Source organism: Danio rerio, chromosome 6, assembly GCF_052040795.2.
Source record: "Danio rerio strain M-AB ecotype USA chromosome 6, GRCz13ab, whole genome shotgun sequence".
Taxonomy (NCBI): Eukaryota; Metazoa; Chordata; class Actinopteri; order Cypriniformes; family Danionidae; genus Danio; species Danio rerio.
Genome location: NC_141026.1, coordinates 18,059,111 through 18,081,522, shown reverse-complemented (window position 1 = coordinate 18,081,522; position 22,412 = coordinate 18,059,111). Strand labels below are relative to the sequence as shown.

Here is a 22,412-nt window from a genome sequence, read left to right as displayed (position 1 = left end):
ATATACCTAAATTGTGCGTTGGCCATACATTTACTACGCAAGGAGTGACGTCAGGGACGTCAGTCACATGACTTTTCGTAATGCCCTGCTTCAGCGTGATTCGGCAATAATATGAAATTTAGCGTAAATAAACTCCTAGAAATGTGTTCCTCAGAAAATAATACAATAATTTTTCTGAAAACAGTTTATGATTCCTGTAGCTCTCCCGAATGGAGAACAATTTCATCTTTGTCCACTTCTTCATTATAGTAAGTTAACGTACATTTATAGAAGAGCTCGTTTGTTTGGTAATGTTTATTAAAAACTTTATTCTTGAATTTCTGTGTGATTTTCGTTAAAGATTTCTCTGCTGTTAATGTCGGTGGTGACGCTATCAAGTTTTACTCAAAGCTGATAGGCCTATTAAAATGATAGTTATTTAATTTTATAACAAGAGCTTTTAATTAATTATTATTAATAATTAAGATTTAGGACATCGAATAACTGCATGAATTGTATTCATGAAAATAAAAAAAATATCTCAGGCACGCAAGGTCACGCCATTATTAGTTTCTATAGCAACGCGTGTTATTGTATGATTTCTGACCGCATATAAAAACAATCAAACCCATCGCAATCTGTTGGTTGAGAGACGAGGCGACTTTGCAGAGCATTTCTGTGTGATTCCTGAGATTTCTGAAGCTGTTGGAGGATTTCTGAGAGAAAAAGACTTATTTTAAAGAGCACAATTTCTCTAATCATCTTTATTTTAGTTATTTTTCTGATTATTTTTTTAAATACAATTTTGTTGCTGTTTTTTCATTCCTTCTTCTTCTTCTTCTTCTTCTTCTTCTTCTTCTTTTTCTTTACTTTGTTTTACATTTATTTTTTATATTTGTCTGTTTTTGTCTGTTTTATTGCAGGTTGGAGGAGATTGTCCATGTCGCACATGGGTGAAGAAAGAGGAGGTGAGTGTTTTTAATCTTTCATTTGTTTGTCATTGTATATCACTGTATGATGCTGTATGATGTTTGACTAATATGAAAAGGATTACAGAAGTTAACAAAAAAGATTCATTAAAAATGTTTTGATGCACAGAAGATACACGGGACGGCACCACTGAGCTTCCTGTTTTTTTGGCTCCTCTGCCTTCACATTTGGCTGATTCTGCATCCACAGACCAGAGGAACGGCAAGAGGAAAAGGCAGAGCAGCAGCCAGCAAACGGCGTCCACCTCGTCCAGCAGACCAGCCAAACGCTCTCGCAGAGGTCAGCACAGCTCATCTTCTAGACAGTGGCGCCCCCAGAAAATTTTCTTAGGGGTGGCCAGAAGAGGCCGCACCAAATCTTGGGGTGGCACAAAAAAAAAAAATGAATTCAGAGTAATGTTATATTTTTGTTTTTGGTAAATGTAATAATGTAGTTTTTATTAATTTAATTAATTCTTCTTGAAATATTGCTATTTATTCCTTGAAGTAATTCAGGAAGTACATGGTCAAACCAAATAAAAATCTATGTTTAGTTTAAAAACACTTTTCATAAATAAATAAATAAATATATATATATATATATATATATATATATATATATATATATATATATATATATATATATATATGAATTATATATGCTTTTATTGTACATCATACGGTATATGCCAAGTCTAAAATGAATGAAGATTAATGAGTTTATTATTCTCAGAGATGGGTTGCAGCTGGAAGGGCATCCACTGTGTAAAAATGTGCTAGATAAGTTGGCGGTTCATTCCACTGTGGCGACCCTGGATTAATAAAGGAACTAAGCCGAAAAGAAAATGAATGAAAGAATAATGAGTTTATTAATAACCCAAACAAATGAACAAACTGAACAAAAGGCATTACTATATACACACTCACTATACCTAGTATCATTTATCCATATTTCTTTTTGAGCCATTTTATAAATGCAGATTCTTCTATTGTTACCTTAAGGTAAATATTAAATTGCCATTGCTGTCTATTGAAGGTGTGTGCGTGCTGTCAAGGACGATCGGGGAGGGTAGAGGTGGTTCTAGTTTAAATGACACCCTGGGCGAACCACCCTATACACCCCCACCTTCCTTGAATTGTTAGATTTGTTATTCAATAAATATAACAATTTATTTATATTTATTTTAAATAAAAAATAATAATATTATTATACAATTATTATTCTGAATAAATAACAGAAATCAATCCTAAATATTATTGGAAAACAACAACTGGAGTGATATGCCAAGATAACTTAAGAAACCTTTTGCATGAAAATTAATTATGACAATTCTAAAGGATACAAAAAATGTATTATAGAATTATCTGTGGTCTTAGACCAGATCATGGCTGAGAAATCATGTTATGAAGTCTTACCTCCCTGACGATTAACTCTCCTTTCTGCTTTAAAGGCATGCTTAGTGAAAGTAACATCATCATTATATTATATAAACTTTAGTCGACTTTCACCTCTGCACAAAAGGCTGTTACTCCGTTTCACGGCGCATGAGCGGCGCGTATTTTGTGGGCGTGCATGTAAACAACCAACCGGGATTCACACAGGAGTGCGTGAGGCGCGCGGGAATGGTTTTCTGCGCGCATGCGTCAGTTTGCTTTCACCAGCATTCAGCATTGAACGAGCACTAAGAGGGAGAGACAATGAATCAGCTACGTCAGTAACACCAACAATAATTTAGTGGCTGCATTTTATTTATTTAAACATTGGGAATTTATAATTTAAATCAATAATGTCAACAGCAAAATTATGTTGGGGTGGCCACAGGGGTGGCCAGAGTTTACCGAGGGGTGGCCGTGGCCACCCCTGGCCACCCCTTGGGGGCGCCCCTGCTTCTAGATCTTATGGCTCAGTTAGGAAATGATTTGTCATTGAAGAGACCGCAGCATGTTTTCTCTTTCTCTCTTTTCTTCATTTCTTGTGCTCTTCTGTGTTGCAGACTTGTACCAGAAGGGCCCGTTGCTGGGACGAGGTGGATTCGGCTCTGTGTTTGCTGGGATGCGCAGGTCTGATGGACTGCCAGTAAGAGATTTTCTTCCCTCCTTTGTTCAGACATGCTTTAGAAATGTTGCTGTCAGTAAATGTCATGTGTCACAATCAGGCAGGTGTGATTTACTCTGCTTTTTCTGTCTGCAGGTGGCCATCAAGTACGTTTCAAAGGACCGGACCCCCGAGCGACTGAAAGTTGTATGTTTTGATGTGAATCTGTTGTGTTTGCTGTGTTTGATTGAGTTCTGGATATAATGGAGAGTTTGTCCTGCAGGATGGTCAGGGTCGGCTGCCGCTGGAGGTGGCATTGATGACCCGTGTCACGTCAGCTCCTGCCTGCCCCAGTGTCCTGCAGCTGCTGGACTGGTTTGACCGTCCCAGGCGCTACATCCTGATCCTGGAGCGACCGGATCCTTGCCAAGATCTCCAGAGCTTCTGTGAGGAGAACGGCTGTCTGGATGAGCGTCTTGCAAAGAAAGTGCTGGTGCAGCTGATTGCGGCCCTAAAACACTGCGAGAGCCGCGGCGTCCTGCACCGGGACGTCAAACCAGAAAACCTGCTGATCTCCACAGAGTCCCAGGACATCAAGCTGCTGGACTTCGGCTGTGGAGATCTGCTGAAGCGATCGGCCTACAAATACTTTGCAGGTGAGTTTGAGTTACAGAAGGAAACGTTCTGTTGATGTTTGTGAACTTCTGCTGATCCACTAAAGGGAATTTGTCTGTACTGGAGCATGTTGAGCAGATGTTTGTGGTCTTCTTATGTCTCTCAGGCACTCCTGCATACGCTCCTCCTGAGTGGTTTCGTAGACATCGCTACCATGCGACTCCAGCTACAGTCTGGTCAGTAGGAGTGACGCTCTACAACATCCTGTGTGACCGTTTCCCATTCAGAGGCGCACAGAGGGTCACGTCCAGAAGCAGACTGACCTTCCCTAGGAGCTTGTCAACAGGTAAGAGATTCAGACACATTCAGAGATAGCCTGGCGAGCGAGCAGAAGTGTGTTGTTGCGTGTTTCTGAAGACGGTGTTGTGTGTAACAGAGTGCCGTCAGCTGATTCGCTGGTGTCTCAGTGCAGCACCGGCTGATCGGCCCAGTTTAGATGACATTGAGAGCCATCCCTGGTTGCACTGCACAGGTGGCCAGTGACATTACACTTATCTAAATCCAGCAGTCATGGCTTGGGTTGCATTGTCAGGTTCAGTGTAGATAAACGCTGTCAATGATTTGTAGAAGGAGAGCAGGAGGGGCAGAGGAACTGAGGAGAACAGATCCTGATCCTGAGCTTCCTCTGCTGCATCTGTGAGCCTCTGTGTGAAGCTGTACGAGCTGAAGACACACACACACACACACACACACACACACACACACACACACACACACACACACAAGCTAGTCTACAGTAGACAAATGTACAGTTTCTAGACCACTTAGAGAAAAACAGGGGAAGGTGTTAAGTAAATCATAAACAATAAAGTTATTTTATACGCAATTACAGCAGTTTTTTTTGTCTGTACTGGTTTCACTAAAATGTAAATGTTCAAACCTAGGGCAGCACAGTGACTCAGTGGTTAGCACTGTAACCTCACAGCAAGAAGGTCGCTGGTTCGAGTACCAGCAGGGCCAGTTGACATTTCTGTGTGGAGTTTGAATGTTCTCCATGTGTTGGCATGGGTTTCCCCCACAGTTCAATGACATGTGGTTTATGTGAATTGAATAAACTAAATTGGCCATAGTGTGTTTGTGCATGTGAGAGTGTGTGGATGTTTCTCAGTACTGGGTTGCAGCTGGATGGGCATCTGCTGTGTAAAACATATGCTGGATATTTTGGCGGTTCATTCCCCTGTGGCGACCCCTGATGAATAAAGGGACTAAGCTGAAGGAAAATGAATGAATGAATGAACACAGACACTGGAGGAATTAGGAGACTGTTAAGTTAGATATGATCATGCTGTCTGTAGTGTGCTGAACTAACTAGACCAAAACTTTATTTGCAAAATTTGATGTCTGAATTTAAAACATAAAAATCTAAACTAGCCGAATTGTTTTACTTAAACACAGATCTGTCGATAATAAACTCAGTAAATGTCCATACACGCATGCTGATATTTAACAAATGTTTTTTATTTTGAATGATCTTCAATTTAAGAAAAAAAGAAAAGTTTCTATGAGAATTTGAAATGAACAATATTGTGTTTTTGTGGACATTGAACTACAAAATTTTCAACATTGAAGAGTGCTGAATAGTTTTTTGATTTAATCTTCAATTCAAAGTTAGAAAAAATACAAATACTAAACTTCTTACGAGAATTTAAAGTAAACACTACTGTGTTTTTCTTCTTTTGTGCACATCAAATTACAAATTATCCCAATATAGCGCAATAAATCTCTTTTTAGGACGATCTTCAGTTTCAGGTTAGAATACAATTATAATTTAAAAAATAACTTTATTTAAACAATATGTTTTTTTCATGTGTAGGTCAAAGTTTCAACAGCTCAATCATTTTAAAAAGCATGTGCTCAAACCAAAAGAAGTAAAAAAGTGCTTTTGTGGTGCAGGGTCACGTCTCTCCTCAGTAAGTGATCATAGACAACACAAGGGGGCAATGTTCAGCACAGAGAATCACAATTTAACTAAAACGTATAAGACTGCGTGTTTTTCATCATCTCAACAGTTTGTCTAATGAAACACACAATAATTTAACATTTATTTTAACAAATACAGCTCATAGTGTTAATAACATTGTTTACTCTACACTTTGTACCGTGATCATGATGATTGTTTGTTATGAGCAGGGCTGGATTAGGTGATTTGGGGGCCCTAAGCAATTCGAGTCATGAGACCCAGAAGTCCTTCAGTAATAAGCACTTTTCATATTTGCTTATTTATTTAGCTGTCTTTATCTTATAGCACTCTGTCTTGCTTTCTATATTTTTATCTTAACACAATCTCTACATTTTAAAAGATTTGTTTGCTTAAAATGAGTTCACAACTAAAATTAATGAACAAACTATTTGTTTTCTGAAACTAAATTTTCATCTGATTTGACTGCTGGACTGATCCATGATTGGGGGTGGGGGGACACAATTGCACACATGCTATTTAAGGTAAAACGTATTTGTTAAAGCCTTATCCTACAAAATATGACAGGAAATTACATTATTAGTATTTATTGTCGGCCTCCAGACTTTCTTGGGGCCCTAAGCGGATAATATAACTTTTCATTAATAAAAATACCAAGTTTTGGCATCAAAGGTGTGTTTAACTTACTCATTAGGCAGCAACAAACATTTAATTCATATTGTAAGTTCTCTGAACTTAACATTTAAATTTCTTTAAATGATTCACCATGTCATTTAAAATGATTGGTTGTGCTTGAGATTCTGCCTTGACAACCGTGCTGATTGATCAATATATGTTATATGACACAAGGTGGTCATTTTGCTTGTGATGCTGAATTCTCCTGAAGCGCAGCAGGACAGAGGCACTACCTGAACCCATCTGACGAAAGAGAAAAGTTAAATTAGTTGATAGATATTTAAATGCTTGTATACATCTTTCTTAATTGATATACACGCTGGGGCAACACAGTGACTCCGTGGTTAGCATTGTCGCCTCACAGTAAGAAGGTCGCTGGATCGAGTCCCGGCTGGGCCAGTTGGCATTTCTGTGTGGAGTTTGCATGTTCTCCCCTCGTTCACGTTAGTTTCCTCCAGGTGCTCTGGTTTCCCCCAAAAGTCCAAGGACATGTGCTATAGGTGAATTGGGTAAGCTAAATTGTCCGTATGTGTGTAGAGCAGACTGACCTTCCCTAGGAGCTTGTCAACAGGTAAGAGATTCAGACACATTCAGAGATAGCCTGGCGAGCGAGCAGAAGTGTGTTGTTGTGTGTTTCTGAAGACGGTGTTGTGTGTAACAGAGTGCCGTCAGCTGATTCACTGGTGTCTGAGTGCAGCACTGGCTGATCGGTCCAGTTTAGATGACCTTGAGAGCCATCCCTGGTTGCACTGCACAGGTGGCCAGTGACATTACACTTATCTGAATCCAGCAGTCATGGCTTGGGTTGCATTGTCAGGTTCAGTGTAGATAAACGCTGTCAATGATTTGTAGAAGGAGAGCAGGAGGGGCAGAGGAAGCGAGGAGAACAGATCCTGATCCTGAGCTTCCTCTGCTGCATCTGTAAGGCTCTGTGTGAAGCTGTACGAGCTGAAGACACACACACACATACACACACACACACACACACACACACACACACACACACACATGCACACACACACATGCACACACACCAGCTCAGAGTGTAAACTAGTATGTGTTTTTAAAATGAGAATATGCAATGAAACAAATATATAATATAAATTAGTAAAACAAGCCAAGAGTAATCTAAATGTTTTTCATAATTAAAAATGGTTGTTTATATTCTGTACAAGAATTCTGTCCTTTTCAAAGAAAATGAACAATAAAATTGAATAAAAAGTAAAAAAAAATAAAAGTCTTTACTGTTTTCAATAAAATATAAATCTTAAACTTTTTTTCTTCTCCAGTAAACAAAATGTTTAAAGTCTGCATGAACTTGAAGTTGCGACTTTTTTTTGTATAGTGACGCAGTTCTTAGAGAAACTGAATATTAAATGACAGCGAGCTGATTGGATGTAGTAAAGTAGGCATTTCATTTAGTAAGATTGGGAAAAGTGTTTGGCCAAAGATATTACAACCTAACAGACACATCCTGCTCACCATTTCTGCTTAGTGTCAAAACTGACAGTTGGAGCAGCGTGGTTAAATATGTTAGTCATGCCCAATTCCTAAGATGTACGTAATCTGACAATTTATCAGAAAAACAAACAGGAAGTGCATTTTTGTATTTCAATTAAGATTATAAGGGCAAACAAGTTTTGTTTTTTAATGACATGCACAGATAAATAGTTCACCACAACACTAGCAATGTGAGCTAACAAAATCATACGGTTAATTTTGTCATAAGTTAACGGGGACTTTAAAATTAACAGAGACTCACTCACTAACAGTATGATCCTTTAAGAGAAATGGAAACACAGATCAAATTATTTATTGATATAATACATGCTTTATACAGCAAATAAGTGTTGCTAGAATACAAGCACAAGATGCTAAACTACATGCTTAAAACTTTCCCAAAGAAAACCATTCTAAAGTAAACACTAAACATTCAGTTAAAATATCTTACTCCAAATGTTTACAATTTGTTACTTTGATCAGTTCATGACAAGGGTTACAAAGCATGTTTACAAACATCTGCTTTATAATAAACTACAGTAAGGGCTAACAGAGTACAGTTAATAAATAATCATGGTGCATTTCAGTAACACACTGATAATAAATATACATATGTGTTTCCGTGACATAAATGACCAGGTATTATTTCTGCTATAAATATGGCAATAAATAAATGCAGTGGGGCTGGATGGTATGATGTATATATCATTACCGTGGAATCAAATGTGTACCGAAAAAGAGTTTTCTATTATGTTTATATTTCGAAATGTAGGTGTAGTTAGCTCACGTCTAGCATGCGTAAGGCTGAGAAAGACTCTCTGGCAGTGTTGTCAATTGCTTTATATTTGTGCTGCTCGATATTGGAAAAATCTGACATTGCATTTTTTTTTTTGTTTTGCTGCGATATACATTGCGATAGGAATATAATTTCACCAGATGATTTGAATAGCTATATTTGGAAAGCTTTTATTAATTTAGATCGACTTGGATGAAAAAGACTTTTTCTATGCAGTTCATCTGCATAAATTATAACAAATTACAAGCAATAATAAATAAATAAACAGTGCTTTATGCTTTTCTGGGGAGTGGAACAGTATTCAAGTACAGAAACAAAACAATCAAATGTAAAATAACATGGTCATCATTGGATAAATGATGTCAAATTTTGATAATATTTTTATCTTTTAATCATTATTAAAATTAATCCTGCAATGTGACTATTGCAAATACACACATTGCGATATCGGTGCTCAAACAATATATTGTTCATCACTACTTTATATTTTCAACAAAAAGGATCACAAAGTTTATTCATACAAATTTTTATACAAGAAATGTAATATTTGTATTTTAAAGGGGAAAACAACTGTTTATTTCCTTAAAGTGTTTACATGTTTGTAATTTCATTTTTGAGTTATTTACTTGGGATATATTTTATATTTGTGATTAGATGTTACTTGAGAAATGTTTATAATGATATTAATAAGGTTTGACCATAAAACTGTGAAATGTGAGATACAGTGGAATTTGTTGTTCATCTGAAGTCATGTTTTATTTACAAAATACACCAGAGATGTTAATGTCTGTTAACTTTACCAGGTAATGATCATCATTTTTGTCATGAAGACTCCTGCTCCGCACCAGAGCCAATGCCTTCCACTGATTGACCAATGGTTCCTGTTCCTGGTTTACCTGTCGCTGGTCAGAAAGAGCAGGATCTGAGGGATTGTCTCAACAACTATCAGTCCAATCTCAGCGGGATTAGAAACACTTGGGTCAGTTTATTTATTTAACTTTCTTGGCGCAGTTGGAATTTGGATGTCTACTAAGGACATTAAATCCACGATGACAAGTGTGTGTTCGGCAAGAAGACTTACACCTAGTTATCATTAGCTGTGTTTCCATCCAAAGAGATTTATCCACAAAACTGGAATATTGCATAAGACATTTGTGAATAAAGCACTGTTTCCATCTAAGAGAACAAAACTGGTCACTTCCTGATAAACCGACACCAAATATAAAAAAGAAAAAGGGAATTTTCTGTGGTAGGAAAAGACACTGGTCCTTTCTCTTATATAATAAATGACTTGCGCCTGGAGATAATAATACTGAACCAGTCTAAGGATGAACTTTGGCTGAATGATTTTAGAATGACCAAAACAACATGTCAGATGCTCTACATTGTGGTCGGTCCACTTGTTTGTCTAATGCTGTACCATCACTCCTAGTTATCACATAATCTGTTAAAACAAAATTACATGACTTTCTTTGATGCGCATGTTGGAATTTATTTCAGTAAATGTCTTTCCATCATAGTTGGATGATTCAATTTAGCATTTTAATTCTATGTTTGACGTAATCTCAACTGAAACATGGAGAGAGGGTGGGAAAGATTAGACAAAAAAAACAATCAGCCAATATTGTATTTATATCAATATCACATATCACAGCTCTGCCAGTGAGGGTGGTTGAGCTCAAGCGCATCAAATGAAAAGCAAATGGGAAGCGTCTTGAAAATGGCGGGTTATGTCAGATACTAGAGAGCATTTGAATGATCAAGATTTGATGAGAAACTGAAGTATGAGGTGATGGGGAAAAAATCATTGATCCAATTAGACGAAAGTGAGAAACTGCAAGCTTTGGATGCTTATATCAGTTTTATATCTTCTAAAGACAAATTCTGTCACTCGCTGACATGTAAAAAATATATTTTAATTTCACATTATCTTCAAAGCAACAGTCACCAAAATGACACAATTAGGATCAAAGCCTAAGGGCCCTATCACACACTCACCGCAATAAGGTGCAAGGTGTGTATGGCGTGATTAGTTGCTATTTTCAGATCAGCACAACTGTAATTTTCATGCTTTGCACCACGTTGTTTAAATAGCAAATCCATTTGTGCCACTTTGTGGACTCATGGGTGTTCTGGTCTAAAAATGTGGTGTGTTAAGGCGTATTGTTGGCGCATTGCTATTTTGAGGAACTGAAATAGGCCATGCTATTGACCAGATGAATGCTGGTTTAAAGTCCTGTGCAGAGCGTTAGCTAAAGTTAAAGAGTAAAAGTAAAGCAAAGAGAAATTAAAGAGGCCGACTGGAGGAGGCTCAGTCTTTATCCTCGAACAGATGATTTGTCTAACTGTTTTCTCACAAGTGAAGTGTTTAGTTTTTCCACTTACAAAGTCCACCATGTATATAGAAAATGAGCCATGGTGCAACACAGCTGACTCTTACTACACGTTCACACCGAAAGCATCAAGAGCGTCAAAGGTCGCTTTGGGCGCCCTGGTGACAACGCTGTCTGCCTTCACCTTTGGCGGCAAGAGCGTCAAAATTCGCTACATTGATCTTGTATTTAAAGGGGCCGTTGCAGCATATCAGTCACATTCCCACATAAAACATGCTTTCAAGCGTGAAAATGTTGCACACTTTTTATCAAATTTATTTAACAATGGAAGATCAAGTTGCATGTGGTGTGGCTTTGCTGCACTTAATTATCTAATGTGTCCATATGTCTGAAATATTCTGAAGCAGCAATACTGTTTTGTGCTGAGAAAATATATATAACATTAATTCACATGAGTAACTCACCAGTAACTTTTTAATGTATGTTCCTGTGAGAAAACATTGCAAATAATTGGAAATCCAGTGACTGCAATAATCAAACCCGTGGAAACAACTGTGGTCAGAACCAAAGTTCACTGTGACTGTGTTCTCTGGACTGCTCTCGTGCGGCAGACTTCTACATTCTGATTGCTTGCTGCCGAACTACATCATAGCTCATTACCAAAAAGTTAACTTGATTTCAACTCTCTTCGACGCCCACACCGGTGAAGGCACGCTGCACTACTCCTCACTGCCGACTCTCATTGAAAATGAATGAATTCCAGCTACTTTGGCGCTGTCGCCGCTTTCGGTGTGAACATACAGTTAAAGATGAGACTCTTATTGGTTTAATGCACATTTTGCTGAAAACACACCCATAACTCATGAAAAGAATAAGCACAACCCTGTTGGACCATGCGCCAGAGCACAGAACATATTTTCCTGTCCTTAAAATAGCAAAAGTGGATTCGGACATGGTCTTAATGCTTTTGTTCCATGCACTTTAGACTTTATGCTTAGATTGATAAAATAGAGACCTTTAAGGGGCAGTTTCAAAGAGTTATAAAATAATTTTGTATGGTATTTTGAGCTGAAACGTCACATACACACCCCAGGGTCATTGGAGACTTATTTTAGATCTTGTAAAAAGGGGCATAATACTGTAGGTCCCGTAACATTGTTATTTCAGACTGGGTCTCTGCTTCATCAGTGTCTGGGTGATTGCCTGTCACTGTGGACCAGTAGTTGACATGTCCAAACACTACTTTATTTCCAATACGAGGCACAGAGAGACAACTCATTTGTATTTAAGGCACATACACAGAAACAACACTTTTTAATCTGACAAAACAACTGACATTTTCAACAGTTTAAAACAAAAACAATGTATATAAATAAAGATATGTAGAGTATTTAAAGCTGAAATTTCACAGACACATTCTGGGGACACCAAAAATAAAATAAGTAAATAATAGGTGCCCTTTAAATGATTAGTTCACTTCCAGAATAAAACGTTACAGATAATGTACTCACCTCCTGACAGTGTGCCACTGCAATAGACACATTTCATGGTTATTAAGTTTGATGAGTCGTCAATAAATGATGATCAATTAAGGGAATTTATAATATCAGGCATCACATACAGCATTACTCATATTGAGCAGTTCTATCACTTTAAACACTGGGTCGGTAATGTGCAATGCTTTAAAATGTGCAGTTTTATTCTGAAACAGGAAGACAATGGCCAGTTTCAGCATCTTGAATGGGGTGGGACATATCAAATACCAGAAGAGCATTTGATTGGTCAGCAGATGTGATGAGCATCTGAAGTTTGAGGTGTCATCAAATAATTTCTTGTTTCATTTTGCTGGAAATGGCAAATCCTAAAAAAGTATTTACATTTTTTTAAGAAAATGACCAATCATCATGCTAGGCAGGCGAGGCAGTGGTGCAGTAGGTAGTGCTGTCGCCTCACTGCAAGAAGGTTGCTGGTTCGAACCTCGGCTCAGTTGGGGTTTCTGTGTGGAGTTTGCATGTTCTCCCTGCCTTTGTGTGGGTTTCCTCCGGGTGCTCCACTTTCCCCTACAGTCCAAAGACATGAGGTACAGGTGAATTGGGTAGGCTAAATTGTCCGTAGTGTATGAGTGTGTGTGTGTGAATGTGTGTGTGGATGTTTCCCAGAGATGGGTTGCGGCCGGAAGGGCATCCGCTGCGTAAAAACTTGGCACTGTACTAAAATGTTGTGTGTTGTAAATGTATCTGATCAGGGGACATAACAGATACAACTATAGTGACTGTGATGACGAAAATTTATTTGGAAAAAAGAGACTGGAAAAGAAAGGCAGAATGGAGGATCTTTCAGAAATTGATGCAGCACCGCAAGTACCATCACCACCAATGACTATGGCAGAATCCTTAAGAACACCATCAAGATGCACAGTTACTTTATGTTCCAGTACCCCTAGGAACATTTACAGTCCTTGTTCCAGTGCAGTTGGAGATCAAGACAGAACTTATTGCAACTCGTCATGTCTTTGTAAGAATTCAAAACATCAGTAAATTTGTAAAGGCTTAATGCAGCTAGAAAGTAAAGATTAACTAGAGAACAACAGCAGTATCTATCCCACTGTTGAGATATATGAGATGTTATACTAATTCATTATTTGTGTTTTTTAGCATTACTGACTGAACTTATAAAATCACAAGAGGTCATAAAGCAGCAACTGGACCTGATTCTCAAAAATCAGCAAAAACAAAGCAGTACTCTGCAGCGGGATGAAACTCCAGATGCAAGCACATTTGACCTTCCTTTGTCCAATTTATTTGATTTAGAAAAGCTTGAACATCAACTAAAGGAGCAGCCCGAACAAAGAAAGAAAGTGGTAAGTTCAAGCTCTTTTGTATTTCATAGATTTTTTTTTTTATTTTAATTTATTTTTTGTTTGTTAGTTTATTTTACTTATTGGTAGGTTTTCCACTAAAGAAGCAGTGTGGCGTATCCTAGGAAAGCTTTTGGTCAACTCCTTGGCTAAACAAATTAACTGGAGTGGGGCAAACCAAAAAGTGGCTTTTCGTGCACTCACCCTAAGGACTGTCGTAGTCAGTAAGTTGATTTTAAATATACATTTCAATACATTTAGAGGCTGTTATTCATCTGTGCCAAAATACCTTTTATGCAGATTTAAATCATTAACCAGAGGAACAAAGAATCTTTATATAATGTGATTTTAAGTCCCATTTAGGTTGTACTTATGTGAGAGCAAACATGAATCTGTTTTTTTTTTTCGATTAACATTTGTACTTGTTCACAACAAATCATCTGTTTATCTTTTAATCACAGATGCAGTGAGGACAAATGTCCATACCAATAGCGCCACTGATGAAGAGGTGGAGAAATACATCACAAGGTGGCTACAACTTGCTGTGGTTACTATAATCAGTGACGTTCTAAAAAAGAATGTGTTCGAAAAGCCGTCGATGACGTTGAGAAAGTGTGAGCTGCATTAATTAGCTCCAGTCGTGTTTCTTAAAGCAAGTTACATTTCGTATCAAACTGTTTTAAAGTACTAAACGCTGTTATAACCAAACACCGTGGAAATGTTTTAAGCTCTAAATTCGCTAATTATACAGAACACAAGCAGTAAAAAGCTTACCTTTTTGACCGGAATCCACGTGATATCTTTGAAAAACCAAACTTTTTCTTCTTGTGATCTTCGTGCCATGGTGGTTGACAACCAGCTTTTTGGAGCATTACCGCCACTGTCTGGATTGGAGTTTGGATCAGGAATTTAGTAACGCATGTGTTTATTATGAAACCAACTTCTGCTTTAAAAAAAAAACAGTCAGCACAGGAGCGTGCTATCTCAAAAATAAGCAAATTTTACATAGTTTTTCTCTAGATGACATGTATAATCTATTTATAAATAATATTGTTTTGTTTGCGTCTAAACATTGCGACCATCCACACTAAATATTCTTTTTTTTTTTTTTTTTTGCTATCGTACCATGAATATTTTCTCAAATTATCATTAAACATGGAGCTAACAGATTACTAGATAAAATAAGAACTTAATCAGTTGCCATCAGCCGAGTCCTTGCCAGAAGCGGCCAGGACTCTACAGACAGACTCGGGCCGGATATGGTTGACCGGAATCGGGCCAGTGCTTTACAGCCGCATCACAACCGCATGTGCGCGAGCGAGCTGCGGCCCGCACTCGGCCCGGATAACACTCGCCGATGCCGAGTCGGAGCCGGAGGCGCCGGAGGGCAGCCGAGCTCGGGCCGATTACTGCCTGCTATCTGGGAAGTGTCTGACCATCACTGACATTAGCGGTATGTAAAGATCTTTCTAAAAGTATCATTTTAAGTTGTTATATTTGGTTGTTTCTACGTGCTTTTGGTGACGGACAAAGATTTTACTATTTCTCTGTCTAGTTAGACTGTGGATTGTACTGAATGTTGGTTGGAATGTGAGATTGCCTTCTTAACTTATTTTGGCGACTTGTCAATTTTAGGCATTTGAATATATCTATTTTTCTAGTTTGTGTATTCTGTTGTCTTCTTTAGCAGCTTATTCATTATCGTAGAATGATTTTTGTTATGTTGTCAAGTTGGTAAACCGATAGATAAAACATTTTTGTTTGTTTGTATGCTTCATTTGTATATTGCTATTTAACATTTGCAGATTGTTATTCGTTATATCATCAGATTAATTGATCTGTTATAATGTATTTGTATGCTGTCAGCTTTAACACATATTCCATATTACTGCTGTATTTATTTACTGTTTTATTAAATTGTAATTTATGTCGTCGGCCTGTTCAACATTTGTAGTTTTTGATTGTTATTTCTTTTATTTACAGCTTTACTAATTATTGTAACACATTTATTTATTCTAAGTTCATAGATTGTCATCTAGTAGAGGATTTACTTATAGCTGCAAAATATTAGAATAGAATCAGACTGGAGACAATGGTAGATGAAACCTTCAAAAAATGGTATTAAGTTTAATTAAGGACTTGACATCTTTTTTAATTGTATTTTGCAGATCAGAAGGGACCACATGGAGAAAAAAAAGGAAAATTACACACCACAGCAACGACTGGAAATGGAAAAACAGATGGACGGCTGCATCGATGGAAGTCCTTCCAGGATGAAAGGGGTGTTGTTAAGTATAGATAAGTGGTTCTCAAACTTTTTCACTTTAAAAAGAATTTGTCTCTCGAAGTACGACCTATGCTTATATAAAATGTGTTTAAATTAAGTTAATTAAAATCATTACCATTCGTAAAAAATAAAAAATAAATAAATGCTGTACTTAAAGGTAAAGTATTAGCATATAGGAGCCTATATTCATCAAAACCTGGAAATGTAGCTCGGGCCTCATAAATTTATGTCATCATATTCATATCATATACAAACCAAATTGCATGTACATATGATATATTTGAATGGGGGAGACCAGGGATAGTTGTGCTTCTATTATATTTCTCTACAGATCTTTAAGATCTTACTTTACAAGTGTCTGCTATTAAATTGCATATAAGTTATTTTTCAGCGCATACAGAAATCGTGAACCCTTTTTAGTTTCAAACAGGAGGAGTGAAATGTTACAATTCAGCCCACAGTTTGGGTTAGTTGTAACACACCCTGTGGTGAGATGTAAATGATGATTTCCACCGGGGTGAAATGAAACATTATAAAATAAGAATTAAAACCAAAAAATAGATTTGAAAGCTTTTTATTCAGCATTGAGCTTTCAATATAATTTGTGTCTCTGTGTTTCAAAGCTGAATAAAATGTGCATCAGATTCAACAATTGAACACTATTTGTGTTTGCAAGCTTCATGAGCCCACAGAGTTCAAACACTGAGCTCAAACTACTTTTGACTTTCTCTTTAAAGAGCTATAGGAATACTGAAATTAAATCATATAAAGACATTTTTGAATCTGCTTGAGGTTGGTGGAAACATTTCACTGACATTACGAGCAAGTTATTAGCTTTTATTCTTACAACTGACCCAGTGTTATGTGGCCATGAATCTGTTCTCCCACAGCAAACAGCTAAAACATTATCACCAACAATGTGGATTAAATATATCCACACACAGATTACATGGGTTTAACTACAAATCAGGCATTGATATCTTAAAAATAGTTCAAGTAAAAATATTACTTAGCTGAAACGTAGTGTTTCCTCTCTAATATCTGCTGTGTCTGCCACAGGACCTGGTCAGTCATCCACGGCCAGAGGGGTTAGGAAGTGCGAGATCGATTTACAAAATATTTCCTGGTTTCTCCCCCTTGAAATCTAAACATTAACTTGTATTTTTAATATATGATTTACAATTACATATTTCAATTAGAGATTAGATCTGCTTACTGTGCGTCATTTACAGTATGTGTTTTAGAAAACTGAGTGATTATTAGGGATGCACCGATACCACTTTTTTTACAAACCAATACGAGTACGAGTATTTTAATTTATGTTCTAGCCGATACCGAGGACCGATATCAATAGATTTGGTTTCGATGAAGTTTATTTCTTTATTTCTTTATTTTAAATTTTTTTCTTGTTGCAAGGATAACCACAAAAATCTTTAAGAGAAGGCTTTTCCAAGCCAAAAATATACACACATTGTTGATAACCCTGCAAATCCAGACGTTATCTATTAAAGATTAACTGTGGACATTTAAATGATGAGTTATTCTTGCGCTGACATCCCTCCACGCCTTCACACATTACATAAAGTGTGTGCAGTGTACTATACCTTATGGAGTCACTCTCTTACACTGCATATTCGGGAAGCATAAAACCCTGTTATGTGCGATTCTTTCATATTCACGAGTCCTGCCGTTAATCCGCAGGTCAGGTATAAAGTAGGCTTCACTTGATGCTATACTTTAAGTTTAACTATAGGTGGGTCACGGCTTGATAAGATCAATAGCCATAAATACTCAACGCATACTCTCAGTTTAAAAATCATGCGACCATCATCTCACAATGTTTAATAATAATTAATCTTATTTTCATTAAAACGAGTGATTTAGCAATGCCGCGCCACTGAGAAACCAACTGCAGATCAAACAAAGCAACTTTTTTCCGAAGTTCAGCTGTTTTTTTTTGCATTTGATTATTATGTGTTCAATGTTAAAAAAATCAATAATGAATAGAGTGTATCCTGCGTTTGTGCGTTTTATCACTGAAGCTGCCCTTTTTCAAAACTAAAAGTAACTTTGTCTCTCTGGCAATATTTCAGCTTTAATCTAATGAAAAGTTAATTTAGATGAGCCAATATTCAAAAATTGCAGTAAAGTAACTGTGACGTGCGGCCACACATTGAATCTGAGGTCTGATCTCATCTCTCTCTCTCGCTGTCATCCAGACACTGATGCGTAGACACCACACAAGTCATGTCACAAAACTGAGGCTGGTACCAGCTGACAGGTAGAACAGCTGAAGCCTTTGCGAAATCTGTCAAATACAGCACTGAAATGAACAGGCATAAATACCTTTGACCCAAAAAGTCTACCTATAGGATATCTGTAAAAACGCAATCAGAGCCAATGTTATGTAGAAGTTGTGTAGCCTAATAATTATATTAATTTTGATAAAAAGAAAACCAAAATAAACAATTCATTGCATTTTTCGTTTGCTAAAAAATATACAAAGGGTGGCTAGTTTGTATTAATGTGTTTTAATATTAATTAAAATGTGTTTAGTCTATTTAAGCTTAATGGTTATATACGCTGCCAATAGGCAAGCCATTTAAAAAATATTATTTTACTGTGTACTGGGTTATAATGTATATTTTACATGAAAAACTATATGTAGCATGTCTCGCTGTCATTTAAAACATGCAATTCGTAACACACCAGAGCTGTAGGCCTACACTTACAGGGCGTTGTTGGTCAATAGTCATACTGCGCACCACGTTATTGAGCTCAAATATCTCTGAGGGAGATTATGTGACCCGATAGCCATTATTAACTTGAGAGATTTTAAAAATAAAAGGCCTTTTAAAAAAAGGAACAACACACAAATCGGCAACAAGTAAAACTGGTCCCTTGGAGTTCAGCACTTGTCATCTTGCCAGTGTATGCTGCGTGGTGTGTATAGCGCCCTTATGCGGCGCATGTCAACTGCCACTGGTGAGAGAGAGCGTGCCCGTGAGAGCTCAGTGCAAGTATCGATATAATCACACGCAAAATCATATCGTTATAAATATTCTATTAACAATACTTATCAAAATATTTATACACTTACATGGTATTTATTGAGATTGTGTGATCTGTATAGGCTGTCTGATCTTTACAGAAGCTGTAAACTGAGACGGGCGCAGTGACCGCAGTAATGTTCAGCTCTGATGAGGTGCTTTTATTTACCCTGTAGTCTTTAGATTTTTTACATAATGTTCCATTACTTAAAATTTCTTTTATTTTTTTATTTATAGTTTATATTAAAATGAGTGCTAGCTTGTTTTGCTGTGATCATTATGCAAGGATCATATTTCATGTTCGGTTTATTCTTCAGTAGCCGATAGATTCAATAATAATGTATTTTTAAAAGGATTGTTTATAAGGACTAAGCTATAAATATATAATACATTAGGCTAATTATTAAGACATTGAAGTCAGGTAGGATAACAAATCACATCCATGTAGTAAATTACTGTTGAGTGGGATCTGTGCGTGGTATCTGCCTTTCATGTACGATATGAGTATGAGTATTTTAAGTGTCACCCCGATACTGGTATTGGAATCAGTGCATCCCTAGTGATTATAAATACACTGTTTGACCAATTCATTCGTGATTTGCAGCATTTCCATAATTTGGTGGAAGTGAGATCATATCTTAAGTAAAACATAGGGCCCTATCATACACCCAGCACAATGCAGCACAAGGCGCGGCGCAAATGTTATTTTCTAGTTTCAAGTGTTGTTTCGCTGTTTTGCACCACGTTGTTTAAATAGCAAATGCATTTTTCGCTTATATGTGCACCCATAGGCGTTCTGGTCTGAAAAGGAAAGTGTTCTGAGGCGCACTGCTGGCACGTTGCTATTTTGAGAAACTATAATAAATTTTTCATTAGACCAAAACAAACCCGGTCTAAACTCCAGCGCAGAGTTGCGCCTCGCTTACACACTGCTTAATAGCCTACACACAAGATGTAGAGCAATACGCAAATATCTTTACATATGAAAAAATTTAAATATTAATGATATATATAGGATATAATAAGAATAGATATAGGAAATAAATTTAAAGGATTAAAATATTACAAATCATATTATTTTCTAGCCTAAATAAGTATGAAAAACCACTGCTTTTATGTCTTCTTCATCTCGGGAGGCTTTTTCAGTTCATTCATAACAATTTGCTTTTGTATAATGTTATTATTATTAGCAGTATTATTTATTATCTCCATATTTATATTTGTTTTATGAAATACAAGCTTAGATTTGCCCACCTGCAGGTTTTAGACCATATGGGGCACAGCATGTGTATTAGGATATAACTCAGGTTTTTGACCACACTTCGTTATTATTGTTCATTTATTCATTTGCTGGAAATTAGAACTGAATTTAGAAATAGTTTTGAAACGAATATGTGCGCTTAACAAACAAAATTAATTATTTATAGACTAATTGATGTCTGTGCGAAAAGGTTTCCTTATCCACGAGAGCGAAAGTGAAAGTAGATTGATTATCTCTCATTCTCATGCAGTAGATGCTCTGTTTAACTGTTTTCTGTTTAAAAAAACTGTTAACGGTTAACTGTTTGCTTGTGAAATGCTCAGTTTTTCCACTTACACTTACTTTACGTCATGTAAATTGCAAATGAGTCTATGGCGTGACGCAGCTGGCTGTTAAAGGGAATGGGAGATGAGACTCTGATTGGTTTATTCTCAAAACTTACCTATAACTCAATAAGAAAATAAACTCAACCCTTTTAGACCATGCGCCACGGCGCAAAGTGGAATTGAAAGCATTTGCCCTGAAAGCGTTTGCGCCCTGCGTTTTGCGCTCTGCGCATGGACCGTCAAAATAGAGCCCATAGAGTTTGTGTAAACTGTGCAATTGACCACCGTTTTCAGGCCGACTCGGGTAAGGTTCGCGGGTGCTCCGTCTGTGTACACAAAGACTTTCAGTTTTTCTGTTTCTCCAAGCTTCAAACATGGCAAATTGGCTTGAGTCTGTTCTGCGGCCCGCACCATTTGAATCACATCCAGATTAATTTAAATCTGAGGCAACAAACTAAATCGAAAGCCACACCGCTAGACTATTTACATAACAAATGACTTTAGGCTATAAATCATAAATGCAATTTTTTACTCCAAACACATGTTAAAACATTAGTGATAATAGAGTGGAGGAACTATGACGTCACTTTGTAGGCTAATCGGCTGCTTGCATAAAACTGGTTCCCTCGTGAAAATCTCTATGGGATTTTCCCATAGGCTTTTCGAAGATAGCAAATAAAAAGCTCTGTGTTCAAACACTGTTCATTACACTTATATGTTTTGTCCAGCCGGATAATCCTCACATGAAAATACAACTTTGAGCACTTTTGGATCTTAAATACAAACGCAAGAATTGAAAAGCTAACATTAGGCTATAAACGGACTACACTGCCCTCTGGGCGCTCGCCTGTGACGTCAGCACCACCCTGCTACAGGCAACTTTTCAAGCTTATTTTTTAGAAATAATGTCCATGACAAAGAGTTAATCTCTCTGTTTATTATATTATAATCCACGGTATATATTATAAACAAATAAAAACCTATGTGCCTTTGGATCGTTTTTAAGTGGGAAATACATCTGTGTTGCTTTACGGTTGTTCTAAAAGTTTTAAAACTGATTGTATAAATCTGCCTACATAGTATTATCATAAGACATATTTAAATAAGTGTATCGCTCGCGTGCACACAGCCTGCTTACCTTAACAGACGACAGAAATGAGGCGTGAGGAACAAGTCTATCAAATGCCTGCAAGTTCCATCATCATGGACACAGAGCAACATTCAATATTCCTTTTTTTGTCACGAAATGCACTAAAAAGCAGCCCATACAGTCACATGCTGTACATTTTATGGAGGAGTGTAAATATTGCTGTTATGACAGAGTTAAATGTGTTCAGATGAAGAAGAAAAACCTGACGAAAAATCACTTGATCACATTAAAATGACAGTTAACATGCATGTATTTTTACACATTTATTGATACATTTGCATTACTGAGAGCAGGAAAGAGACAGGCTACACTAGTAAGCAGTATCTTCATAATATTGTTTATTAAAATAAATGATCAACAAATTAATCTGTCTCGACAGCCTTTACAAGTGAAGGAATTATCTGCACACAATCTGAATTCCCAATTAGAATAATACTACAAACTATAAAATACTATTCATGAAAATACCTAAATAACAGACAAATCCAAATGCCCATCACGAGCGAGCTGCGCTCCAGACCAGATCAACTCGATGACATATAATGTCTCCGACACCGCCTGTCAGGGTAGAAAGGGAACAGATTCAATAGCAGGTGAAACAA

The 22,412-nt window shown here is 37.0% G+C and overlaps 1 protein-coding gene across 9 annotated transcripts; it reads left to right on the top strand.

The window, feature by feature from the left end:
* Positions 1 to 46: 46 nt before the first annotated feature.
* On the top strand, positions 47 to 18,378 carry LOC147843440 (serine/threonine-protein kinase pim-3-like). 9 transcript variants are annotated; one of them, XR_015493459.1, is made up of 11 exons: positions 620 to 947; positions 1,078 to 1,248; positions 2,942 to 3,024; positions 3,139 to 3,189; positions 3,266 to 3,638; positions 3,764 to 3,943; positions 9,350 to 9,525; positions 13,534 to 13,739; positions 13,827 to 13,960; positions 14,198 to 14,264; positions 15,905 to 16,575. XR_015493459.1 is itself a non-coding variant. In XM_087257057.1 (9 exons), exons 1-9 carry the CDS (start codon positions 188 to 190, stop codon positions 4,251 to 4,253), a joined length of 1,089 nt encoding a protein of 362 aa, XP_087113183.1. In that variant the 5' UTR covers positions 47 to 187; the 3' UTR covers positions 4,254 to 4,481. The 9 variants fall into 9 exon arrangements, 5 of the variants coding, with proteins under 5 accessions (XP_087113183.1, XP_087113184.1, XP_087113185.1 ...); XR_015493458.1 differs by having other exon boundaries at positions 13,807 to 13,960; positions 15,905 to 16,145; XR_015493456.1 differs by lacking the exons at positions 13,534 to 13,739; positions 13,827 to 13,960; positions 14,198 to 14,264 and adding an exon at positions 47 to 248 and having other exon boundaries at positions 903 to 947; positions 15,905 to 17,898.
* Positions 18,379 to 22,412: the final 4,034 nt, after the last annotated feature.

What these genes read in the sequence shown, in the direction of transcription:
- LOC147843440 (XM_087257057.1), top strand. Translation starts at nt 188, where the DNA reads ATGATTCCTGTAGCTCTCCCGAATGGAGAACAATTTCATCTTTGTCCA. An exon ending in TTGTCCACTTCTTCATTATA is followed by an intron (nt 249 to 902) that starts GTAAGTTAACGT and finishes GTTTTATTGCAG; the next exon opens with GTTGGAGGAGATTGTCCATG. An exon ending in TCCCTGGTTGCACTGCACAG is followed by an intron (nt 4,130 to 4,224) that starts GTGGCCAGTGAC and finishes AATGATTTGTAG; the next exon opens with AAGGAGAGCAGGAGGGGCAG.